The 22,161-nt window shown below is 33.0% G+C and overlaps 3 protein-coding genes across 3 annotated transcripts; all 3 read left to right on the plus strand.

Annotated features, from left to right (window-relative positions):
- Window positions 1-15,946: 15,946 nt before the first annotated feature.
- On the plus strand, window positions 15,947-16,653 carry LOC134702431 (uncharacterized). The gene is made up of 2 exons (XM_063563336.1): window positions 15,947-16,171; window positions 16,404-16,653. Exons 1-2 carry the CDS (start codon window positions 15,999-16,001, stop codon window positions 16,651-16,653), a joined length of 423 nt encoding a protein of 140 aa, XP_063419406.1. The 5' UTR covers window positions 15,947-15,998.
- A 1,807-nt stretch (window positions 16,654-18,460) lies between these two features.
- On the plus strand, window positions 18,461-20,077 carry LOC134702434 (uncharacterized). Its single transcript, XM_063563338.1, has 4 exons — window positions 18,461-18,506; window positions 18,684-18,919; window positions 19,133-19,260; window positions 19,453-20,077. Exons 1-4 carry the CDS (start codon window positions 18,471-18,473, stop codon window positions 19,887-19,889), a joined length of 837 nt encoding a protein of 278 aa, XP_063419408.1. The 5' UTR covers window positions 18,461-18,470; the 3' UTR covers window positions 19,890-20,077.
- Window positions 20,078-20,177: 100 nt separating this feature from the next.
- On the plus strand, window positions 20,178-21,900 carry LOC134702432 (uncharacterized). The gene is made up of 4 exons (XM_063563337.1): window positions 20,178-20,199; window positions 20,811-20,991; window positions 21,297-21,362; window positions 21,813-21,900. Exons 1-4 carry the CDS (start codon window positions 20,178-20,180, stop codon window positions 21,898-21,900), a joined length of 357 nt encoding a protein of 118 aa, XP_063419407.1.
- Window positions 21,901-22,161: the final 261 nt, after the last annotated feature.

Raw genomic sequence — 22,161 nt, forward strand, 5'->3', positions numbered from 1 at the left:
GCATATGTATGCAGCATACTTTTCGTATACCGAGTATTTATGAATTTTTAAAAAAAAGGAGAAAAAAAGGGAGGGTCTGCATGCTTATTTTTGAGATATAAGCTAATGAAAATTTGGCAGGAAATAATTCTCTTTAGATTTTTCTTTCACTTAACATTGGCACCTTTTTTGTTTAAAAAACTATGAGAAAATAACAAAGATAACAAAATAACAAAGATTTTGAAATATGGCTTTTTAAACTTTATGTAATAAAATTATGAAAAGAAAAAGAAGGGTTAGTGGGCAATTTTTTTTTAATGTTTAAAAATGAAAAAATCAAGAGGATTCCAAAAATCTGGCAAAAATACAAAAAGTAGAAGAGCAAACATCCTTAAACCAGTTCCGACTGCGATGATCTACATGTTATGCCCTTTGATGTAATTTATCAATAAACATATTTGTGGTTTTTTTTTCCGTCTGTCGAATGCTTTGTAAGACTATAGGTAAGGCTCATAAAAACAAAAAAACAAAAGTAACAATAAACAAAAGTAACAATAAACAAAAGTAACAAAATACAAAAGTGACAATAAACAATAGTAATACCCAATAAACTGGTAACTATTCTAGATCCTTTACCATCCACACCGTTTAAAGAAACGTCCTTAAATACATGGGTGTTTGATCAAAACATTTGAATTTAATTTTTAAAATCATATATTATATCAGTATAAAATAGAAAAAGTGGAACTAAGGGAAAAATATGGACGGCTGAACTTATTGAATTATAAGGAAAAGGGAGATATGAACACTAAATCCGATAATGCAGTTATAAAGTTATTGACGGAAACTTTTGTTCATTTCGCCCAGAATTTTAGTATAAACGTGATATAAGAGACAAAACATGACATATAAAAATGTGGTAAAAGTGAATTACATTTTGAGCAATGAATTGAAAGGATTGCACTTTTGGGATATGAGATATAGCTAATCCATCCTTTTTCTCATCAAATAGAGATGTATAGGTAAATTTATCCTAGATATTAACCTGCAAGTTTCTTCATTTATTTTTATATGCGTTAATGTCATCGTTAAACTGGGCATTTACATTTTTAACACACAAAATACCATTGAAATGCCGAAAGACACATTTATTATGTTTCAGTTACTATTATCCGATAAAGAAAATTACGATTATCAAAGAAGAAAAATACCATAGAATTACGATTATCATCCCGAATTTTTCAACGGCTATTTTCACAGCGCTTAGACAATTTCAGTGCACCGTTACGATTCAAATATGATGTAATGGTATAGATAAACCTTGCAGCTGAGTAACTATTGATAAAAACATGCTACATTTAAGAAAAACGAGTGTAAAGATTTTACCTATATCTACCGTCGCCATATTGGGATAATCGTAATTGCAGTTACGATTATCTCTTTAATACCAGTGCACTTTGGATAAATAGGTTTCATGCTGAAACAAATATTCGCACAGATTTACAGTGTGGTGGGGTGCTTTTATGTTTTAAATCGTTATATACAGGTTAGACTGTGTTTTTAAAAACAAATGTTGATATATTTTTATAATATTTACAAACAAAAATAACGGTGCGGTAAATGGACATGATTACATTTCCGGATGCGGGAAGCGGGAATATAATTTTTTTTTTTAAATCTGTTTTGAAAAAAATAGGTGCGGGCGGGTCCGTCGAACATGAAATCAAATTGGTATGGCCTAAGTATGATAAATAAATTATGTTTGTTAGGAAGGAGTAAGCTTAGTATTAATACATCATATAAAATTGCAGAGATTTCTTATTGTCTTTGGTTGTTTTGAAAATAAACAGTGTGTTAAATTTGATAATGTGTATGAGTATAAGATTTAGGAAGATGTGGTGTTAGTGCCAATGAGACAACTGAGTATTAGCTCATTTTGGAATAAATCTTCTTCATTCATCTTTTTCAATGGTATGCAATCTCCATTTTTCTATTGGCAGTGAATATTTTGATGTTCGGAAATTACAAAGTGTATATAAATCTCGGCCCTTTTAAATAATTCTCAAATTCAAAATTTTCCTTAAAGCATCTATACGTATTATACTCCTATATGGAACAGTGTTTACTTTCACTGCTGGTAATCAATTGTAAAAGGTGTAAAAACTACAATTGATTAGTTAGGAAACAGGCGGACGTTTGATATACTAATTAGGTTGTAATTTTTTTTTTATAACTTTGACACTAGTTAATAAAGATAATAAAGAACAGAGTTCCAATGTCCTCCGTGTTGCACATATTTTATATTTCTAAAACTCTTTTTTTTAAAGTCGATCGTCCACCATTATAGAATGTGTCTGAGATATTGCTGATATTAAACTATAGAATAAGTTTCATAAAAATCTTACAAGAATTATACCTGTGAGAGCGTTAATTAAGCCCTTTTCCATAAATTTGATATTTCCAAGGGGCATACTTTTTTTTAAAAAGTCAATTGGCCACCATTAAAGAACTTGTCCGAGATATTGTTGTTATTAAACTATAGTATAAGTTTTATAAAAATCAGGCAAGAATTATACCCGTGAGAGCGTTAACGATGCCATTTACCATAAATTTAATATATCCAAGGAGTGATTTTCCATATAATATTATGTCTTGTTATCATGTGTCCATACGTATAAATAACAGATAAAAATCGGATTCAATCTTAAATATTCCGTTTTATTCATAAGGAAAAAGACGATTTTATACCCATTTGAATTGCCCGCGTATTTTTTACTCTTGGATGATCTCCCTTTACCTACTACGTCATACGTGCTATCGGCGACTTTCATTTTACATTGACAGAAGTTGAAATTAATGGCGCGTGTATGAATTGAAATCTATATTTAGTATGGTGTACGTATTGTGTTGCATTTAACTGCAAAACTGGGTCAGGTCAAGGAGTAGGATTATTTGAGTTTCCGAAGGTGATAGACGACGTAAACAATGGACAATCAAAGTGAAACGGAAGAACTTTCAGCCATCCAACACATCCATATTGTGCGCTAAACATTTTAGCAATGATCAGTTTGTGGTAAATCCACTATTTGCAGCTTCAATTGGATACAAATTAAAAAAAATACAGTTAAAATCAGACGCAGTGCCGACTATTTTTGACTTTTCTTCCCCCAAAAAGCTACAGGACACAACACTTGTCAGCAGAAGATAAAAGAGAAAGAATGTTCGGCAATCGGGAGCGGTCAGAAAGAGAAAAAGAATAGAAGTATTTTAATTTTTCCATTATTTTTTTTTATTTTTCATTACTCGCAAAAAATTTCATGTTCAAACAATTTTTTAATTTATAAAAAAATTTGTGAAAGGGCAGTGGTGGATCAGGGGGGGGGGGGGGTTGACCCCCCCCCTTTTTAGGCGATCAATGCATTTGAATGGGGACATATGGTTTGACCCTCCCCCTTTTGTCCTAGGTTGGGCACCCTGCCTCTTTTTAAAATGGCATGATCCACCCCTGTCAGAAGGGGTCATCTATTTATTTTTTTAAGGGTGGGTTTGGAAGTTGGTGGGGGCGTGTCCCTTGGATGAAGAATTTTGTTCAGGAATTTTTTTTCGTTTGTAACCCTGGACTGTTTTTTTTCATACATTGTCAGTCATCTTTGCAAAGTTGAGGTTCCTCATCCGGATTTGTTTTAATCTTTTTCTGTTCTTTCTTTTTAAAATTTTATCTGAGGCCCTCCCCTGGAATATCAATTGGCAATGATTGGTACAATGTACAATGTAGCTCCCTATGTCTGTTTTTAGCGTTGTGATCTATCTTATCTCATTGTCAGTCAGGGTACTACTTGTACAAGTGTATTTTATTTATTTGAAGAAGTAAAAAAAAATTATACACATATAAGTAAATTTGTAGAATACTTATACAAGTGAATTTTATTTACTTGTATAGGTAAAAAAAAATTGACTTAGTTATGTCCTTGCGGCAATCAGATTTTTTTACTTGTAGAGGTAAAAAAATCATCCTTTCTTCTTTTCTTGAATTCTGAAGATTTCTTTGCTCTAATAGAATTTAAAATTGTGTACCCTTTGCAGATGTCTTTACTAATCATTTAAGTGTAATTTCATGGACAATGGAAGTCCCATTTGTCTGTTATCTTCTTAACACTGCTCATTTACAAGCCCCAAAGGAGCAATTTTTGATTGCCTTGCGCAAATATACAAGATCTTTGCTCAATCAGTTTCTTTGATGAATTAATGAGATGAAACATTGAACTTTAATGAAAAAAATTGAGCAAACCTGGAAAAAATCATTAAAGCCATGATTTTACATCTCAATACTTGAGGATTTTTGTGGGATTGTAAGAAAAATTTAGTTATACAAGTAAATTTTTCAGAAATCTAAGGGGAGATTATTGAAACATTATTTTTTTACTTATATGTGTATATTTTTTTTCACTTCTTCAAGTAAATAAAATAAACTTGTACAAGTTGGTCGGACACCATTATAGAACATGTTTGAGATATTGCTGATATTAACCTATACATGCTATAGAAGAAGTTTTATTAAAATCTGGCAAGAATTGTACCTGAGAAACTGCTAAAATGACCAAAAGGACAGACAGACGCCAGTATTTCCATGTCACCTGAAGCACATTGCGCAAGGGACACCCCCCCCCCCCCCCCCCCCCCCCCCGACTGAGTATCTAACAATTAAATATTTTGACACTTATGAATAAGATATACAGTTTAAGTCCTCGCAACATCATTTTATAAAATACAAGTGAGTACAATAGATATAGGAAGATGTGGTGTAAGTGCCAGTGAGACAACTCTCCATCCAAATAACAATTTAAAAATTAAACCATTAAAGGTTAAAGTACGGCCTTCAACACGGAGCCTTGGCTCACACCGAACAACAAGCTATAAAGGGCCCCCAAATTACTAGTGTAAAACTATTTAAACGGGAAAACCAACGGTCTAATCTAAATAAACAAAACGAGAAACGAGAAGCACGTATATATTACATAAACAAACGACAACTACTGTACATCAGATTCCTGACTTAGGACAGGTGCACATTTGCATTTATGTTGTTAAAACTACCATTGTATCGTTATTTACCTGCTGACAAAAAAAGATCATTCAAAAAACGCTTTAACTATTTAAAATTAACAAACGTATGCATACATTTTCCGCTATTTTCATTTAAAAAGGCGAAAATAAACACCCTGCGAAAAATAACCCGCTATATGGAACATAACAGTGTGAAGTTTCACTGCTAGTTAGGGTATCATCTACCTAACAGACTGTGTTAACTACCACTACTGGTTAATGGTATAATCTACCTAGCAGACTTTGTTTAGAAATTAGTACCACTACTGGTTATGGTATAATCTACCTAACAGACAGTGTTTAGTACCACTACTGGCAATGGTATCATCTTCCTAACAGACAGTGTTTAGTACCACTACTCGAAATGATATCATCTACCTAACAGACAGTGTTCAGTACCATCACTGGTAAGGGTATTATCTACCTAACAGACTGTGTTTAGTACCAATACTGGTAAGGGTATCGTCTACCTAACATACAGTGTTTAGTACCACTACTGGTAAGGGTATCATATACCTAACATACTGTGTTTAGTACCACTACTGGCAATGGTATCATCTTCCTAACAGACAGTGTTTAGTACCACTACTCGAAATGATATCATCTACCTAACAGACAGTGTTCAGTACCATCACTGGTAAGGGTATCATATACCTAACAGACAGTGTTTAGTACCACTGCTGGTAAGGGTATTATCTACCTAACAGACTGTGTTTAGTACCAATACTGGTAAGGGTATCGTCTACCTAACATACAGTGTTTAGTACCACTACTGGTAAGGGTATCATCTACCTAACAGACAGTGTTTAGTACCACTGCTGGTAAGGGTATCATCTACCTAACACACTGTGTTTAGTACCACTACTGGTAAGGGTATCATCTACCTAGCAGACTGTGTTTAGTACCACTACTGGTAATGGTATCATCTACCTAGCAGACTGTGTTTAGTACCACTGCTGGTAAGGGTATTATCTACCTAACAGACTGTGTTTAGTACCAATACTGGTAAGGGTATCGTCTACCTAACATACAGTGTTTAGTACCACTACTGGTAAGGGTATCATATACCTAACATACAGTGTTAAGTACCACTGCTGGTAAGGGTATCATCTTCCTAACAGACAGTGTTTAGTACCACTACTCGAAATGATATCATCTACCTAACAGACAGTGTTCAGTACCATCACTGGTAAGGGTATCATATACCTAACATACAGTGTTAAGTACCACTGATGGTAAGGGTATCATATACCTAACAGACTGTGTTTAGTACCACTGCTGGTAAGGGTATCATCTACCTAACAGACAGTGTTTAGTACCACTGCTGGCAAGGGTATCATCTACCTAACAGACAGTGTTTAGTACCACTGCTGGCAAGGGTATCATCTACCTAACAGAGTGTGTTTAGTACCACTGCTGCGAAATGTATCATCTACTTAAATAGACTGTGTTTAGTACCACTGCTGCGAAATGTATCATCTACTTAATAGACTGTGTTTAGTACCACTGCTGGTAATGGTATCATCATCTGAACAGACAGTGTTTAGTACCACTGCTGGTAATGGTATCATCTACCTAACATTTTGTGTTTAGTATCACTGCTGATAAGAATAGTATCTACTTAACATGTTGTGTTTAGTACCACAGCTGGTAAAGTTATTATTTACCAGACAGACTGTGTTCAGTACCACTACTGGTAATGGTATCTACCTGGTAGACTTAGTTTAGTACCACTGCTGGTAAGAGTATCATCTACCTAACAGAGTGTTTAGTACCACTGCTGATAATGGGTAATATCTACATAACAGACAGTGTTTAGTACCACTTCTGTATCATCTACCTAGCCAACAGTGTTTCGAACAAGGGGTATTCAAGTGTACAAATTACTCAGTAGACAGTGTTTTATACCACTACTGGCAAGTGTTTAATACTAATTCTGGTAAGTGTATAATCCTTTCAGTAGATCTGCTGGTTTTTGTACCAACTAATGGACAGTGTTAAACACCATTGCTGGTAAGTATACCATCTACCAAGTATAAGCTGGTAAGTTCCACTGCTGGTTAGTGTATATGTATTTTATTTCGTTTGAAATAGGGTTTTTCCCGTTTGCTATTTGTAGTTAATATTTACAGATGGGAACTAGTATAACTAGTTCGGATACTGGTTTTGTAACAGTATGTACTATTTATAAGTTTGATGTTAGGTGCAGGAGGCACGAGGAAAGTTTTGGCGGTTTTTATGGGTGGTGTTTAGAGGTACTATATAAAGTTTGGGATTTAAATGTATTAGTATCGAAGGTGCTCGCAGTTACGTCGGATTGAAGTTGGTCACATATAGGTATATGTGCAGTTGCTGCTATGTTTATTGTACGTACAGGCGTTGGAGGCATTAGCCAGGGGAAAAGAAACGATGCGAAAGAGGAACATGTTTTCACATGACGGAGTTGAGTATAATGTTGACTTTATTTACATTCTGAAATCATGCCTGGAGATCGTATTATTAAGTTAGAAGCGAAAATCAACATATTTGTGTTCTTTTTTTAAAAACCGTTTTACAGGTTTATGATTTTATTTTTAAAATACTACAGAATTTGGTTATATATTTCCATTCAATACTGAACCATGTGAACCATGCTGAGTTCATTAATATGAAAAACAAATCAGCTTTTAAGCATGCAACTTTTATTTAAAAGTTGATAGATGAAATGCTCACTAAATATTACAGTGTCCACCTTTTGTATAAAATCTGATTACTGTTTCAGTACAAAGTTCAGGTAAAGAATTTGTAAGACGTGTACGAGATTTGAGACATGGAAACAACATATGTTTAAATCTTCTCGCAGTGAGAAGATTTTGTCACGAAGAGTGATACGAGTTACAGATGAGTTTGAAATGGTATGTATGAAATTTATTTTATTAGGTCGCTGGGAGCGATGTGATTGGTTGCACAGTGTAGTGCACCATGGAATGTTGTCGCTGGGAGCGATGTGATTGGTTGCATAGTGTAGTGCACCATAGAATGTTGTCGCTGGGAGTGATGTGATTGGTTGCACAATGCACCATGGGATGTTGTATAGTTAAATTAATATACAGAAAACAAAAGATTAAATATGAAGGCATTAACTTTTGTACAAAATTAAATATATGTATACAATTGATTTGAAGATGAGACTTGTAATAATCATCATGTGAACCATGTTGAGTTCATTAATATGAAAAACAAATCAGCTTTTAAGCATGCAACTTTTATTTAAAAGTTGATAGATAAAATGCTCACTAAATATTACAGTGTCCACCTTTTGTATAAAGTCTGATTACTGTTTTAGTACAAAGTTCAGGTAAAGAAGTTGTAAGACGTGTACTAGATTTGAGACATGGAAACAACATATGTTTAAATCTTCTCGCAGTGAGATGATTTTGTCACGAAGAGTGATACGAGTTACAGGTGAGTTTGAAATGGTATGCATGAAATTTATTTTATTAGATGTGGGAGATTAGAAGATTAGATAAGAAACCTTGTACAAAGTCAGAGCTTCAGACATAGCTGTAGACTTTGTTTTTTGTTGTTGTTGATATAATAGATATATTTATATATATGTTTAGATTTTTATGAATGTTAACAAAAGAATCACACAGTGTGATATAAAGTTGATGTATGTAGATCTGAGATATCTATATGTTTAGACTTTCATGAGCTATGTTGCATTGTGTAACATAAAGAATAACATAGTATGATTAGAAGTTGATGTATATAGATATGAAATATGTATATATCAATAGAGTTTAATGTTTATCTGATTAAGATACAAGTACATGTATGTATGAAGTTTTGATTGTGTTCTTCTATTTACAGAATCAAGGAAAACAGTTTGAGAAATTATCCATCGATTCAAGATTTGCAAAAAATTTGTCTGCATAACCATCTATTGCGGAAGCTTCCGGTTCAATATGTCGTATTTGACGTTCCGACTGTCGACTTGAAACTGATATTGGTCCAGTTTAGTGGTTGAAGAGTTATATTCAATTAGCAATATCTCAAAAGACTTTTTATATCAACATCTTATTCTGAACTGTTTCATTTCCTTTGTTTCGATGTTACTGCGAGCAACTAATCGTATATCTGTGTTTGTCTTGTTTATAGCCTATTGAATTAGAGATTAAATACTTTAAATTCGGACGAGCAGGGCGAGGGAGAATTTAAATGTATTTTTTTTCGTTTGAAATATGGTTTTTCCCGTTTGCTATTTGTAGTTGATATTTACAGATGGGAACTAGTTCGGATACTGGTTTTGTAACAGTATGTACTATTTATAAGTTTGATGTTAGGTGCAGGAGGCACGAGGAAAGTTTTGGCGGTTTTTATGGGTGGTGTTTAAAGGTACTATATAAAGTTTGGGATTTAAATGTATTAGTATCGAAGGTGCTCGCAGTTACGTCGGATTGAAGTTGGTCACATAGGTATATGTGCAGTTGCTGCTATGTTTATTGTACGTACAGGCGTTGGAGGCATTAGCCGGGGGAAAAGAAACGATGCGAAAGAGGAACAATGTTATATGTCATGTGTTTATATAATGTTTCGATTGAAGAAATATGTACAATTCAGTAACATAAAATATTGTATCGCAAGAGAAAATAAGATGTTACTGCGAGCAACTAATCCTATATCTGTGTTTGTCTTGTTTATAGCCTATTGAATTAGAGATTAAATTCCTTAAATTCGGACGAGCAGGGCAAGGGAGAATTTAAGATCATTTACCGAGTTGGTGATGTCAAGTACCACTCCTTGTAAAGATATCCAACTTTAGAAGAGTTATGCACCACTACCGGTAAGTGTATCATCTACCCAGTTAGTGATGTCAAGTACCACTCCTTGTAAAGATATCCAACTTTAGAAGTGTTATACACCACTACCGGTTAGTGTATCATCTACCCAGTTAGTGGTGTCAAGTACCACTCCTTGTAAGGATATCCAACTTTAGAAGTGTTATGCACCACTACCGGTAAGTGTATCATCTACCCAGTTAGTGGTGTCAAGTACCACTCCTTGTAAAGATATCCAACTTAAGAAGTGTTATGCACCACTAATAGTAAGGGTATCATCTACCCAGTTAGTGATGTCAAGTACCACTCCTTGTAAGGATATCCAACTTTAGGAGTGTTTTGCACCACTGCTGGTAAGGGTATCCAAGTATATCATATACTCAGTAGTCAGAGTACTTAACCTGGTCCACCTGGAAGAGCGGTACTAATACAAGCAGTGGCAATTAAAGAACCTTAGTGAGCGTGCTCACATACCCAACGTCCCCACATTGTCATTGGAGAAATAAAATATGCGCAAGAAAAAAAATTGTATAAGAAACAAAAATTGAATCATAATTTCCTGTCGATATGCACATCTACATAGTATGTCCTTATTATCTACAAAGTTTCATGAAATTATGTTGTGTGGTTTCAGAGGAGATGCAATGACAAACTGTTGCAGTAGTATATATTGGGGAAAATAAGTTCAAAGGGTTGCAATTCCTAGAAAAAAAATTGAATCATAATTTCCTGTCGATATGCACATCTATACAGTATGTCCTTATCATCTACAAAGTTTCATGAAATTATGTTGTGTGGTTTCAGAGGAGTTGTAATGACAAACTGTTGCAGTAGTATATTGGGACAAATAAGTTCAAAGGGTCGCAACTCCTAGAAAAAAAATTTAATCGTAATTTCCTGTCGATATGCACATCTAAACAGTATGTCCTTATTATCTAAAAAGGTTTCATGAAATTCTGTTTTGTGGTATTAGAGGAGTTGCGATGACAAACTGTTGCAGTATTACATTAAGCAAATAAGTTCAAAGGGGCGCAACTCCTAGAAAAAAAATTGAATCGTAATTTCTTGTCGATATGCACATCTATACAGTATGTCCTTATTATCTAAAAAGGTTTCATGAAATTTTGTTGTGTGGTATCAGAGGAGTTGTGATGACAAACTGTTGCAGTATTACATTGAAGCAAATAAGTTCAAAGGAGCGTAACCCCTAGAAAAAGAAATGAATCGTAATTTCCTGTCGATATGCACAACTACATAGTATGTCCTTATCATATAACAAGGTTTCATGAAATTCGGTTGTGTGGTTTCAGAGGAGTAGCGATGACAAGAACAGGACTGACGGTCGGGTCAAAAACATCATACCCGCCTCAACTTTGTTGCGTGGGTTATAAAAATATGATTAACATATGTCATTGTATTGTTTATACTAGTTTGATACTTTCTAATAACTTTGTTATCATTGTCACGACAACAGATTGGTGTATTTGATTTTGACAGTTTGTTTGGTTTTAATGACAGCAAGTGCCATATTGCCCATTCTAATTTTGCATCAATTATTATTTTTTATATCAAAAACTATTTTATCCATTTACTTTAACCTTATTACCATTGCTTGTTTTCCCTTAAACTGAGATATTCATATAATTTGGCTAACAAATTATGGAATAATAAAATAATCCCCTTTTAGTATAACTAATCACCCAAGATAAGGTATGATTGCCAATGATACAACTCTTCACAAGAGACCAAAATGACACAGAAATCAACAATTGTAGGTCACTGTAAGGCCTTCAACAATGAGCAAAGCCCATACCGCATAGTCAGCTATAAAAGGCCCCGAAATTACAAATGTAAAACAATTCAAACAAGAAAACTAACGGCCTAATTAATGTACAAAAAAAAAATAAACGAAAAAACAAATGTGTAACACAGCAACAAACGCTAACCACTGCATTACAGGCTCCTGACTTGGGATGGGCTCATACATACGGAACGTAGCGGGGTAAAACATGTTAGCGGGATCCCAACCCTCCCCTAACCTTGGACAGTGGTGTAACAGTTCAACATAATAACGAACTATAAAAATCAATTGAAAAAGGCTAAACTCATCAGATGGATACAATTAGAAATACATTTAACAAAAACAAAGAGTGGACGTGGCCAGGTACTTGTAAATCCCAACAAAAAAAGACACTAAGTACAGATCTTAGAGTACTCGCAGTTGATAATATGTGTATCTCTATTTATTATAGCTAAAAAAAAAAAAAAAAAAAAAAAATCAACATAATTTAATTTATTTAAACTTTTTTGTAGATCTTCTTTCCTCATCAATTAAGTAATATCAGGACTACATGTAGCTGATGAGTTGACTCAAATGCAAATAATTTATCACTTTTAAACAAAACAAAGTTTTTCCAAAAATAAAAGGTCAAATGTCTTCAACAAGAGTGTACATGCTGAAATGTCTCGCCTCCTTTACTGACCATTGATTTCATGAAAGTCTTCAAGATAAAGGTTTAACTAAAAGTATTACACAAATTGAACATTAAAGATCTGACATTGAGGTCAAGGTCAGATAAATTCTAACAGACAGACATATACATCTTACATTTTTTTATATACCAAATATAGTTGACTTTTGGCTTATGGTAATTGAAAAACAGACCAAAACAAAAACTTAACATTGACCAATAAACCATGCATGAAAATTAGGTCAAGGTCAGATTATACCTGTGAAACAGACATGCACACCTTACAATTATTCAATATACAAAATATAGCTGACATATAGGTGACATATTGCTATAAGTATTTGAAAAACAGACCAAAACATAACAAGAGGGGACACGCTGAAATGTCTTGCCTCCTTTAATGACCATTGATTAAATGAAAGTCTAAAAGATAAAATTTAACTAAAAGTATTACACAAACTTAACATTTTAAAAGAGATATGAAATTGAGGTCAAGGTCAGATAAATCCTATCAGACAGACATGTAAACCTTACAATTTTTGTATACGCCAAATATAGTTGACCTTTTGCTTATGGTAATTGAAAAACAGACCAAAACACAAAAACTTAACATTGCTTATGTTGCTATAATTATTTGAAAAACAGACCAAAACATAACAAGAGGGCACACGCTGAAATGTCTCACCTCCTTTACTAGCTACTGATTTTATGTTGTTATTCCTAAATATAAAGCTTTACTTCAAGTATCACATAAACTGTACATGATCCAAGAAAATTTGGTCAAGATCAGATACACCAAACCGGAAATACATGTACAAATCACAATCGTTTCAAGCACAAAATATAGTTGATCTATTACTTATAGTTTCTAAGAAACATATTAACCAGGAAAACTGAACAATGACTAATGAACCATGAAAAGAAGATCAAGGTCAGATAAACTATACAAGACATGTACACCTTACAATAGATATATGCAATAAATATAGTTGACCTATTACATTTAATATCTAAGAAAGAAACTTAACATTAACTAATTAACCATGAAAATGAGGTCAAGGTCAGATCATACTGCCAGACAGACATATACACCTTACAATCATTCCATACACCAAATGTATTTGGCATATTGCCTATAGAATCCAAGAAAGAAACTTAACCATGAAAACTTAATATCGACTAATCAACCATGAGCATGAGGTCAAGGTCAGGTGATACCTACAAGACAGACATATACAACTTACAATCATTCGAAACATCAAATATAGTTGACCTATTGATTATAGTTCAAGAGAAATAGACCAAAACACAAAAACTTAACAATGAACAATGAACCATGAGGTCAAGTTCAAATACACTTGCAAGACTGACATGTACATCTTAATTTACTTCCATACACCAAATATAGTTGACCTATTGCATATAATATTAGAAAAAAAGAACAACACAAAAAATCAAATTACACCACTGAACCATGAACATGAGGTGAAGGTCAGATGACACCTGCCAGTTGGACATGTACATCTTACGATAATTTCATACACCAATTAAAGAACCTTAGTGAATCGCAATTTCCCATCGATATGCACAACTACATAGTATGTCCTTATTATCTGAAAAGGTTTCGTGAAATTCTGTTGTGTGGTTTGAGAGGAGTTGCGATGACAAACTGTTGCAGTAGTACATTAAAGTAAATAAGTTCAAAGAGGCATAACTCCTAGAAAAAAAATTGAATTGCAATTTCCCGTCGATATGCACAACTACATAGTATGTCCTTATTATCTAAAAAAGGTTTTGTGAAATTCTGTTGTGCGGTTTGAGAGGAGTTGCGATGACAAGAAACAGGACTGACGGACGGACCGACTGACGGACGGACAGACAGGTCAAAAACATTATACCCTCCGCAACTCCTTGCGTGGGGTATAATTAGAGTATAATTTTTGATTATTGTATCTGATATATGGACTTGACCATGAAAACTTAACCTTGATCACTGAACAATGAAATAAGATTGAGGTCAAATGAAAACTCTCTGACAGACATGGGGACCTTACAAGGTACATGTATGCACATACTAAATAAAGTTATCCTATTTATTTAAAATGAATAACAAAAGGTTTATCCAAGACATGAAATATTTTATTTTTTCATATTGAAAATAAAGGCAATTTTTTGAATTTTTCACCAATTTAATCAGAATGTAATACTGTAAAAAAAATAAGGATTAAAAGATATTTTGCAAAGTAATTGATTAAATTAAGTGATTTGTAATTTTTGGTTGATTAATGATTACAATGATTACTCAATTTTTTTTAATAAATTATAACCGACTAATGCTTACAATTCCAATTACCCCAAACCTGATCTGAAATAAGACAAGTTAACCATGAAAATGAGGTTATAAACAGACTGTCGGTGTAAAAACCTCAAATAGAGTTTTGCAAAGCTTGTTTTCGCCTTAAACACTCTTGAATGAAATAAAAGACATCTACTAATTGTGTTTATTATTGAAGAAATCACAAACCAATAATTTCCTGAATTCAAAAAGTGCCTTAGCTTTGTGAAAAGCCGGTAAAGCGTCGAATTTAGCGTCTCAATTATATGATTTTGTTCAATCAAAATCGTAATAACAATGAAATTGCATTAGAATTTGAAATTTTTATTTCAAGACATAAAGAATGTCCCCTGTAGTATCCTGGTTTTGTACCTGATTTATTCTAAGTGTAAGCATTTGTAATTTAAAAGTATGTGTACCTGTAAGTATTCCATCACTTCTTTTTTCGGCCAGAATAATCCTGTTGCTGCCATATCGTATGGAGTCTTACCCTGAAATACAAATCTTTATATTGCCTTTATCTGATTATTACAAAGAAGACTTTTGTAACACATATCATACAATAAACAAGACCAGTAGCAGCTGAGTGTTGTCTTATTTTGTTTTTACAGGTGCTAACCATATTATTTTCAATTATAAAATATAACTCATGAACAACATTCTGAATATTTTTATAATTTTTTCTGTAGCCTTTAAGAAGGCTTTTAACTTTTTAAAAGCATATGAAATAATTTCAATCTGTCAGCATTTAGTCTTTGTATTTTTTCACATGTTTTTTTTTAAATCTGTTAATGCATCTTTATGTCTAGATGAGGGTTGTAGGATTATTTTTTTTAACTATTTTTTCTTTATTTTTTGGACAAATTATTCCCAAGTTTTTTTTATATATTTTAACGCCCCATTTTTCTTCATTCTTCATATTTTTGCACCCCATTTTTCTATTCATTATCCTTTTGCCCAATTCTCTCTATTCCTGAAGTTTTTTTCTATCATTCAAGATTTTCTATTCTGTATATCCTATCCATACTCTCCTATAACTGTATATTGTTATTTTACAGATTGCATAGTTTTTAGTGTTAACACTGACATTGTATAGATAAGGAAATACGTAAATTACCGTAGGTACACGCTTATAAGTTAGAAGTTTGGGAGTAAAATTCAGAATCCAGAGAGGGGTACCGACTTATAAGCGAGATCCCGAAACCAGAGGAAAAAGCCAAGCTCAAGAAAGGTGATAGAGACATTCCTTGGGCCAACTGCATTGGATTCTCATCTGACAACTGCAATGTGATGATAGGCAAGAACAACAGTGTCCTGACCCGTATTCAGCAGATGTCACCAAGTGTGTTCAACGTAGGGTGTGTTTGCCACTTAGCCAACCTCTGTGCACAGAAGGCCATCAAGACCCTGCCATTGCCAGTTGACGACTTCTTAGTGGACATCTACTACCATTTCCATCATAGGTATCACATTGTAGTTATTATCTCTATAAATGTTTAAATAAAAAAATATTCAAAATAAATTACTTTTATATACTTGTGGGCTAGTTTTAAAAATGAAAAATAGTATTTCAAATTAAAGAATGTGACATGATTGCCAGTTTGTATTAGACAAATGTAATAATTTAATTTAATCAAATATTAAACTGACACAATGGTATTCAAATTTCTTTATTTTTGAATTTTATTTTTTCAGTTCGACCAGACGAGAGAATTACAAGCAGTTCCAAGAGTTCACAGAGACTGACCCAATGAAGATCATCAAGCACTGCAGTACCAGGTGGTTGTCTTTAGAGAGGTGTGTTCAGCGTACCCTACAGCAGTGGCCAGCTTTGAAGAGTTACTTTCAGAGCCATGCAGAATGTGAGAAGCCAGGTCGTATCAACAGATGTATGCAGCACTTCACCAGTGACCAGACGTGGCTGTACTTTCCCAAGTCAAAGTGAACTGCAGTTATTTAGCAGTTTATTAGCATTCACAGTTCCCACTTGACAGCAGTTATTTGGCAGTTTATTAGCATTCACAGTTACCAAATATAAGGCAATGATTAATTTGCATAAAGGCATTCCAATAGCATTCCATAGCTGTTTCTTAGCAGTTTATTTAGCCTTCACAGTTCTTTGGCAGTTATTTTTAACGAAAAATTTAAATGAGATCTGAATATTCATGAGAACTGCTATAATAACAGCTATCAAATAATGAATATTCATGAGAACTGCTATAATAACAGCTGTCAATAATGAATATTCATGGCAACTGCTAAGTTACACATCCTAATATGGTTTTATAAACTGCTAATATCTACTGTGGAATGCTATCAGATCTGCCAAAAGTTGCAATACAAAAAGGTGACACATGAATACCCGTAATCAATATACAGTGTACAAGATATGAAAGCCAAAATTATTAAAATTCTAATATTTTACTGTTAGTCTTTGTGAAATTTCAAAAAGTTGTACTTAAACTTATATTTGTAATTAGAGCAGTAACTATCCAATCTAATAACAGACTTAATTTTAAGGGAATGTAAACAAAAATGTGAGAAGCACTTACTTTAGCTGGTCTTAGACCCCTTATTAATTATGTTAGTGGCCGTAATGATATAGGAACAATTAAAAAAGCACTTTAATTATCAAGACTTTTCAAAAAGCAACTTATTGAAGAGATATTACTGCTAAGAGGCTAATTACTACCTTGACTAAGTGATTTTCAAATTAGAAGTTATTGCATTTATCATTATTTTGTAACCAAACATGCCAAATGTACTGTTTTTATTCTATTAAATATGGACCAAAAGACAACAGTTATATCCTCTTTCTCTTTTGGAATTTTAAACAAATAAATTCTTGATACATGTAGTAATACATGTAATATATATTATGTTTCTTTTTTCTGAAACAAACTAAAGTAAAATTATATATTATAAATTAATTTCATTAAATGGATTGTTTGGACAATTTTAACCAATCAGCTATTCACAGTCTACTGGTTTACCTCCCCCTTTTTCAACTCTTGAATATGATAAGATTGTTTTTTTTAACAAAATAATAAATTAAAATAATATTCATATTTTTCTTTTCAAATAACATCTTGAGCTGTAAGTATATATATATATATATGCTAACATTCTATTACAATCCTGTCAACATCAGATACATGTATTCTATTTAAATAAACAACAATCCCCCTTTTTGGGCTTTCTGTATGATTTCTGTTTCCCCCTTCAAAGTTATGTCAGAATTAAGAATATACACAAGCATTAACTATAACTTTCAACTTACTGTACTGCAGGTGTGTAAAAGTATTCAATTCATCCAAAATTAAGCTTATATTGACAAAAATACACTTTTTCACTAGCAAGTATTTCCACACAACATGGAGCCAAAATGCACATTTGAAAATGATCAAATTATCTTCAAATAAATGTTTAACTTCAAGCTGAAAACATAGCCAGATCCAAGCATTTTTATAACAAAGAATTAATAGGTCAACTGCTATCGAACTGCTGTCATAACTGTTGTCCCGACTGCTAAGAGGAATGCTAAGATGAATGCTAAGACGAATGCTAAGCTGAATGCTAAGACGAATGCTAAGCCGAATGCTAAGAAATGGTAAAATGTGGCAGTTTTTCAAACTGCTATTAGATTGAATGCTTAGAACAGCTAAAGAACTGCTAAAAATATGAAAAACTGGTAAATAACAGCTAAAAAACAGCTAATATTAGCAGTTCAGTTTGACTTGGGTTGCCTTCCTAGAGTTTGTCATGCCTATCCTGAATGACTTCAACGTGATGTTTCAGGTATTTTATTATGCTAATATGTAAATTTTAAGTATAAAAAAGAAGATGTGGTATGATTGCCAATGAGACAACTATATATACTGTCTAAACAATATTTGAATATATATTAACTATTCTTAGTCGGTACAAATTGTGAATGTTTCATCAATTGATATTAATAAATATTTTAATTTGTAGGCTGGTGAGTCCATGATTGGTTACTTACACACAGAAATGGTGAGACTTCTTCGCAAGATGATGGTTAAATTTGTCACTACTAGGACCATTACAGCACAGTCAGACATCACAAAGGTAGACTTCAGGTGTAAAGACAACCAACATGACAAAACCAGAATTGCAGTTGGTATGAAAGTTAGAGAGTTCCTAAGTGACAATGATGACCTAGCACCACAGACAGTCAGCAACTTTTTCAGGTATGTTTATTATGTGTTAACTAAAAAAATAATCTAGGGTATATGTTCATGAGATAGTCCATAGAGAATACATACAATAGATGAAAGGAAGAGAAAATAATCCCATCAGAAGTAGTTGTTCATTAGTTTCCATTTCAATTTACACAGAGTATACTTGCTTAAGTTGATTATCAAGTTTTGTACATTTTAATAAATGTTTTATTTCTATTTCAGTACAGTCAGGGAGTTCTATTGCACCATGACTGAAACCATGATAAAGAAGTTCCCATTCCAAGACAAGGTTCTCAGATGCATCAGCTTTCTGAATCCACTCAGCAAAGACAAGTTATCTCCAGATGAAGGTGAGTTTTTTGATAAAACTGAGTGCTTGTTACAAACATAAAATTGTGGGGAATATGTCGTTGATACTAAACTGCATGCCTATGGCTTAAAGAGAAGATATAATATAACATAGCACAACATTTATTGTTTGAGTTATGATTGATCATTTAACTTTTTAAACTTTGTACTTATTATTTTTTTATTTTTTTCAGTTGTCAGCTTGTCTGATAGATTCCTCACCTACACCCATCAAAAGACCAGTCAACTAGAAGATGAAGCTGCTGAGTATATTCTTACTCCTCTGTCTGACCTACCAGCATTTGATCAAGACAAGCCTTCACTCAACCAGTTCTGGACCTCTATTGGCAACCTGAAGCTACCAAGTGGTAAGCAACAGTTTCATCACCTGTTTGCACTCAGCAAAGTTGTTCTAGCCCTGCCACACTCCAATGCTGACACAGAAAGAACTTTTTCCATGCTTAAGAAGATCCAGTCTGACCCAAGAGACAACCTAGCTGATAAGACCATCCACAGTCTACTTAGTGTAAAGATAAACAACCCAACAGACTGTCATCAGTATAAACCAGAACCAGAACTTGTTAAAGCAGCAAAGTCAGCTTGTGCCTTATACAAACAGTCTCTTTCTTAAATTGTGTTTGAACAATGATTAGTGCTCTTGTAAATGTAAAAACTGTGCTATGATTATTTAAATTATGATCTCTTATGACATTTAAACAAGTTTGCTTGAACTATTGCTTAATCTAGTTTTTTTTCCAATTTAGTGCTTTAGTATAAACATTATAAGGAACATTCAACATAGTGACTATTGTTTGAAATTTTATATTGTTTTGTTATTATAACTTGTTATAACATATCTTAATATATATGATGAATAAAAAAATAAAAACCACTTATCTTCTATTATTATCAAGTAAAAATGGCTAGACAGGTGTTTAAAGGTATAGAACCATTGTTCTTTTAACAAAAAAAAGATGATATGCAGTTTCAACACACACAAAAAAAAATTGCGCACGACGAAAAAAGGGTCGATAAAAAATCTCCAGTTATGAGACCAAAACTTCAGCTGAAAATTTCCAAATGCACCAAATAGTATCGGTCAAATGGATTGAAACAAAACATCAACTTGCGGATTGCTTGACTAAAAAAGGAGCTTCATGCCATAACCTGCTCAGGGCACTTCAAGATGGTGTCTTGGGGAACAGGTGTTTGGATGAATAACTTTCCAAAGCCTGATTTGTAAATAGTGTACATAGACTTTCCGGATTATATAAATGAGTTCAAAGGAATTGAACATCTACTTTTAATTGACAACATTATTGAACAGTTAGTTCCTTCAAAAGAAAGAAGGGGAGTTTGTTAAGTTCCGTGTATTAGGAAGTTCCGGACTTTGGTTTTTAGTGAGACCCGCAAGTGGCGGGAATAGTTATTCTTATTGCACATGGAGTTCGAGCAGGGCGCCCGACAGATACAGACACAGCTTGGTGAGTCCATTACTGTATAAGATTAACTTTTCAAATACAACGATTTAATACATTCTTAACTTTTTTAGCCATGATAGATTCTTTAGGAGGTCCACAGAGGGTGAACAATGTTCTCACTACACTCAACTTGCCATCCATTTCCCACAAAAACCTGAAAGTCATGGAGAGAAGAGCAGGAGACATGATTGAAGACTTTGCCAACATGAGTATGGAAAGAAGAGGGCGAGAAGCTTTTTCAGCTGAAATGAGGTTTGGATTTATAAATACATAAAAATTAGTCAGTTAATATTAAGGTTGGGTTGTGATTCTTGATTTGCAGCTTATTAATAGCTACAAAATGTTAGATACATGTACATGTAGTTGAAATAATGTATTTCTATAAAGAATTTCAACCTTTTTTTTTTAATTGAGAAAATTTTTCACTTCATTGTATTTGGTAAGATATTTTTTATTATATACATGTGTACATACATGTACATTGTACAGATAAAGATGTGCTTTTACAATGAAAAAGTACATTTTTGTATAAACAGAATTTATATTTTATTTTTCAGAGATTCAAACCTTGTAGAAGATGTAACATTGGTCCCTCCAAATGTACAAAACACACAATTGATTAGGTAAGTTGCAATGAATGATATTTTTTTTTAATCATTCCCAAATGCCAAATTTCTTTTTTAAATTCTGTATTATTGATCATTATTCATTACCAATCCGAACTTTGTTTAGTGAGAGGCATTACTTGAAACTTCCAGTATATATTAAACCAAGGGTACTGTTATGGAAAATGATGTATTGATGAACCTTATTTTCTCATTCTTCAAAAAAATAATTTTAAAGTAGATGTACATCTATGGTGCAGGAAATGATTAAAACATGCTATGGTGCAGGAAATGATTAAAACATGATGTAAAGTATATTGTGCATGTTGCACACAGGCTTTGTTTTTGGTTCAGATTGATAGCAATTTTGTTGTGTTGTATTTGATAAATGAATGGAATAAAACAATTTTGTACCCAAAATTATTGGAAACATGCACATATTATATAATATTTTTTTCTGCTTCACAGCACTAGTCATGAAGAGTTATCTGAAAATACACGTACTTATCCTGAAATGATAGATGTAATAGCAGTGTCACAGTCTAAAACCAGGTGAATATATATAAAAAAGAAGATGAAGCATAGGAGACCAAAATAATATCAACTATTGGTAACCTGACAGCCTTCAATAATGAGCAAAACCACATAGTCAGCTATAAAAGTCCTCAAATTGACAATGTAAAACAATTCAAAATAAAAAACTCATAAACTATGAACTATGTGTTAAGCATCCATTTATCAGACTGTTTTCAACTTATATAGATACAATTTATAAACAAATTTTATTTACATTTGTATATCAAGGTATAAATGAATA

This window comes from Mytilus trossulus, unplaced genomic scaffold (genome assembly GCF_036588685.1).
Source record: "Mytilus trossulus isolate FHL-02 unplaced genomic scaffold, PNRI_Mtr1.1.1.hap1 h1tg000460l__unscaffolded, whole genome shotgun sequence".
NCBI lineage: Eukaryota > Metazoa > Mollusca > Bivalvia > Mytilida > Mytilidae > Mytilus > Mytilus trossulus.

Coding starts and splice junctions, on each gene's coding strand:
- LOC134702431 (XM_063563336.1), top strand. CDS start 15,999: ATGATAGGCAAGAACAACAGTGTCCTGACCCGTATTCAGCAGATGTCA. Junction 16,172..16,403: donor TACTACCATTTCCATCATAG/GTATCACATTGT, acceptor TTATTTTTTCAG/TTCGACCAGACGAGAGAATT.
- LOC134702434 (XM_063563338.1), top strand. CDS start 18,471: ATGCCTATCCTGAATGACTTCAACGTGATGTTTCAG. Junction 18,507..18,683: donor ACTTCAACGTGATGTTTCAG/GTATTTTATTAT, acceptor TTTAATTTGTAG/GCTGGTGAGTCCATGATTGG. Junction 18,920..19,132: donor ACAGTCAGCAACTTTTTCAG/GTATGTTTATTA, acceptor TTTCTATTTCAG/TACAGTCAGGGAGTTCTATT.
- LOC134702432 (XM_063563337.1), top strand. CDS start 20,178: ATGGCTAGACAGGTGTTTAAAG. Junction 20,200..20,810: donor GGCTAGACAGGTGTTTAAAG/GTATAGAACCAT, acceptor TAACTTTTTTAG/CCATGATAGATTCTTTAGGA. Junction 21,363..21,812: donor CAAAACACACAATTGATTAG/GTAAGTTGCAAT, acceptor TCTGCTTCACAG/CACTAGTCATGAAGAGTTAT.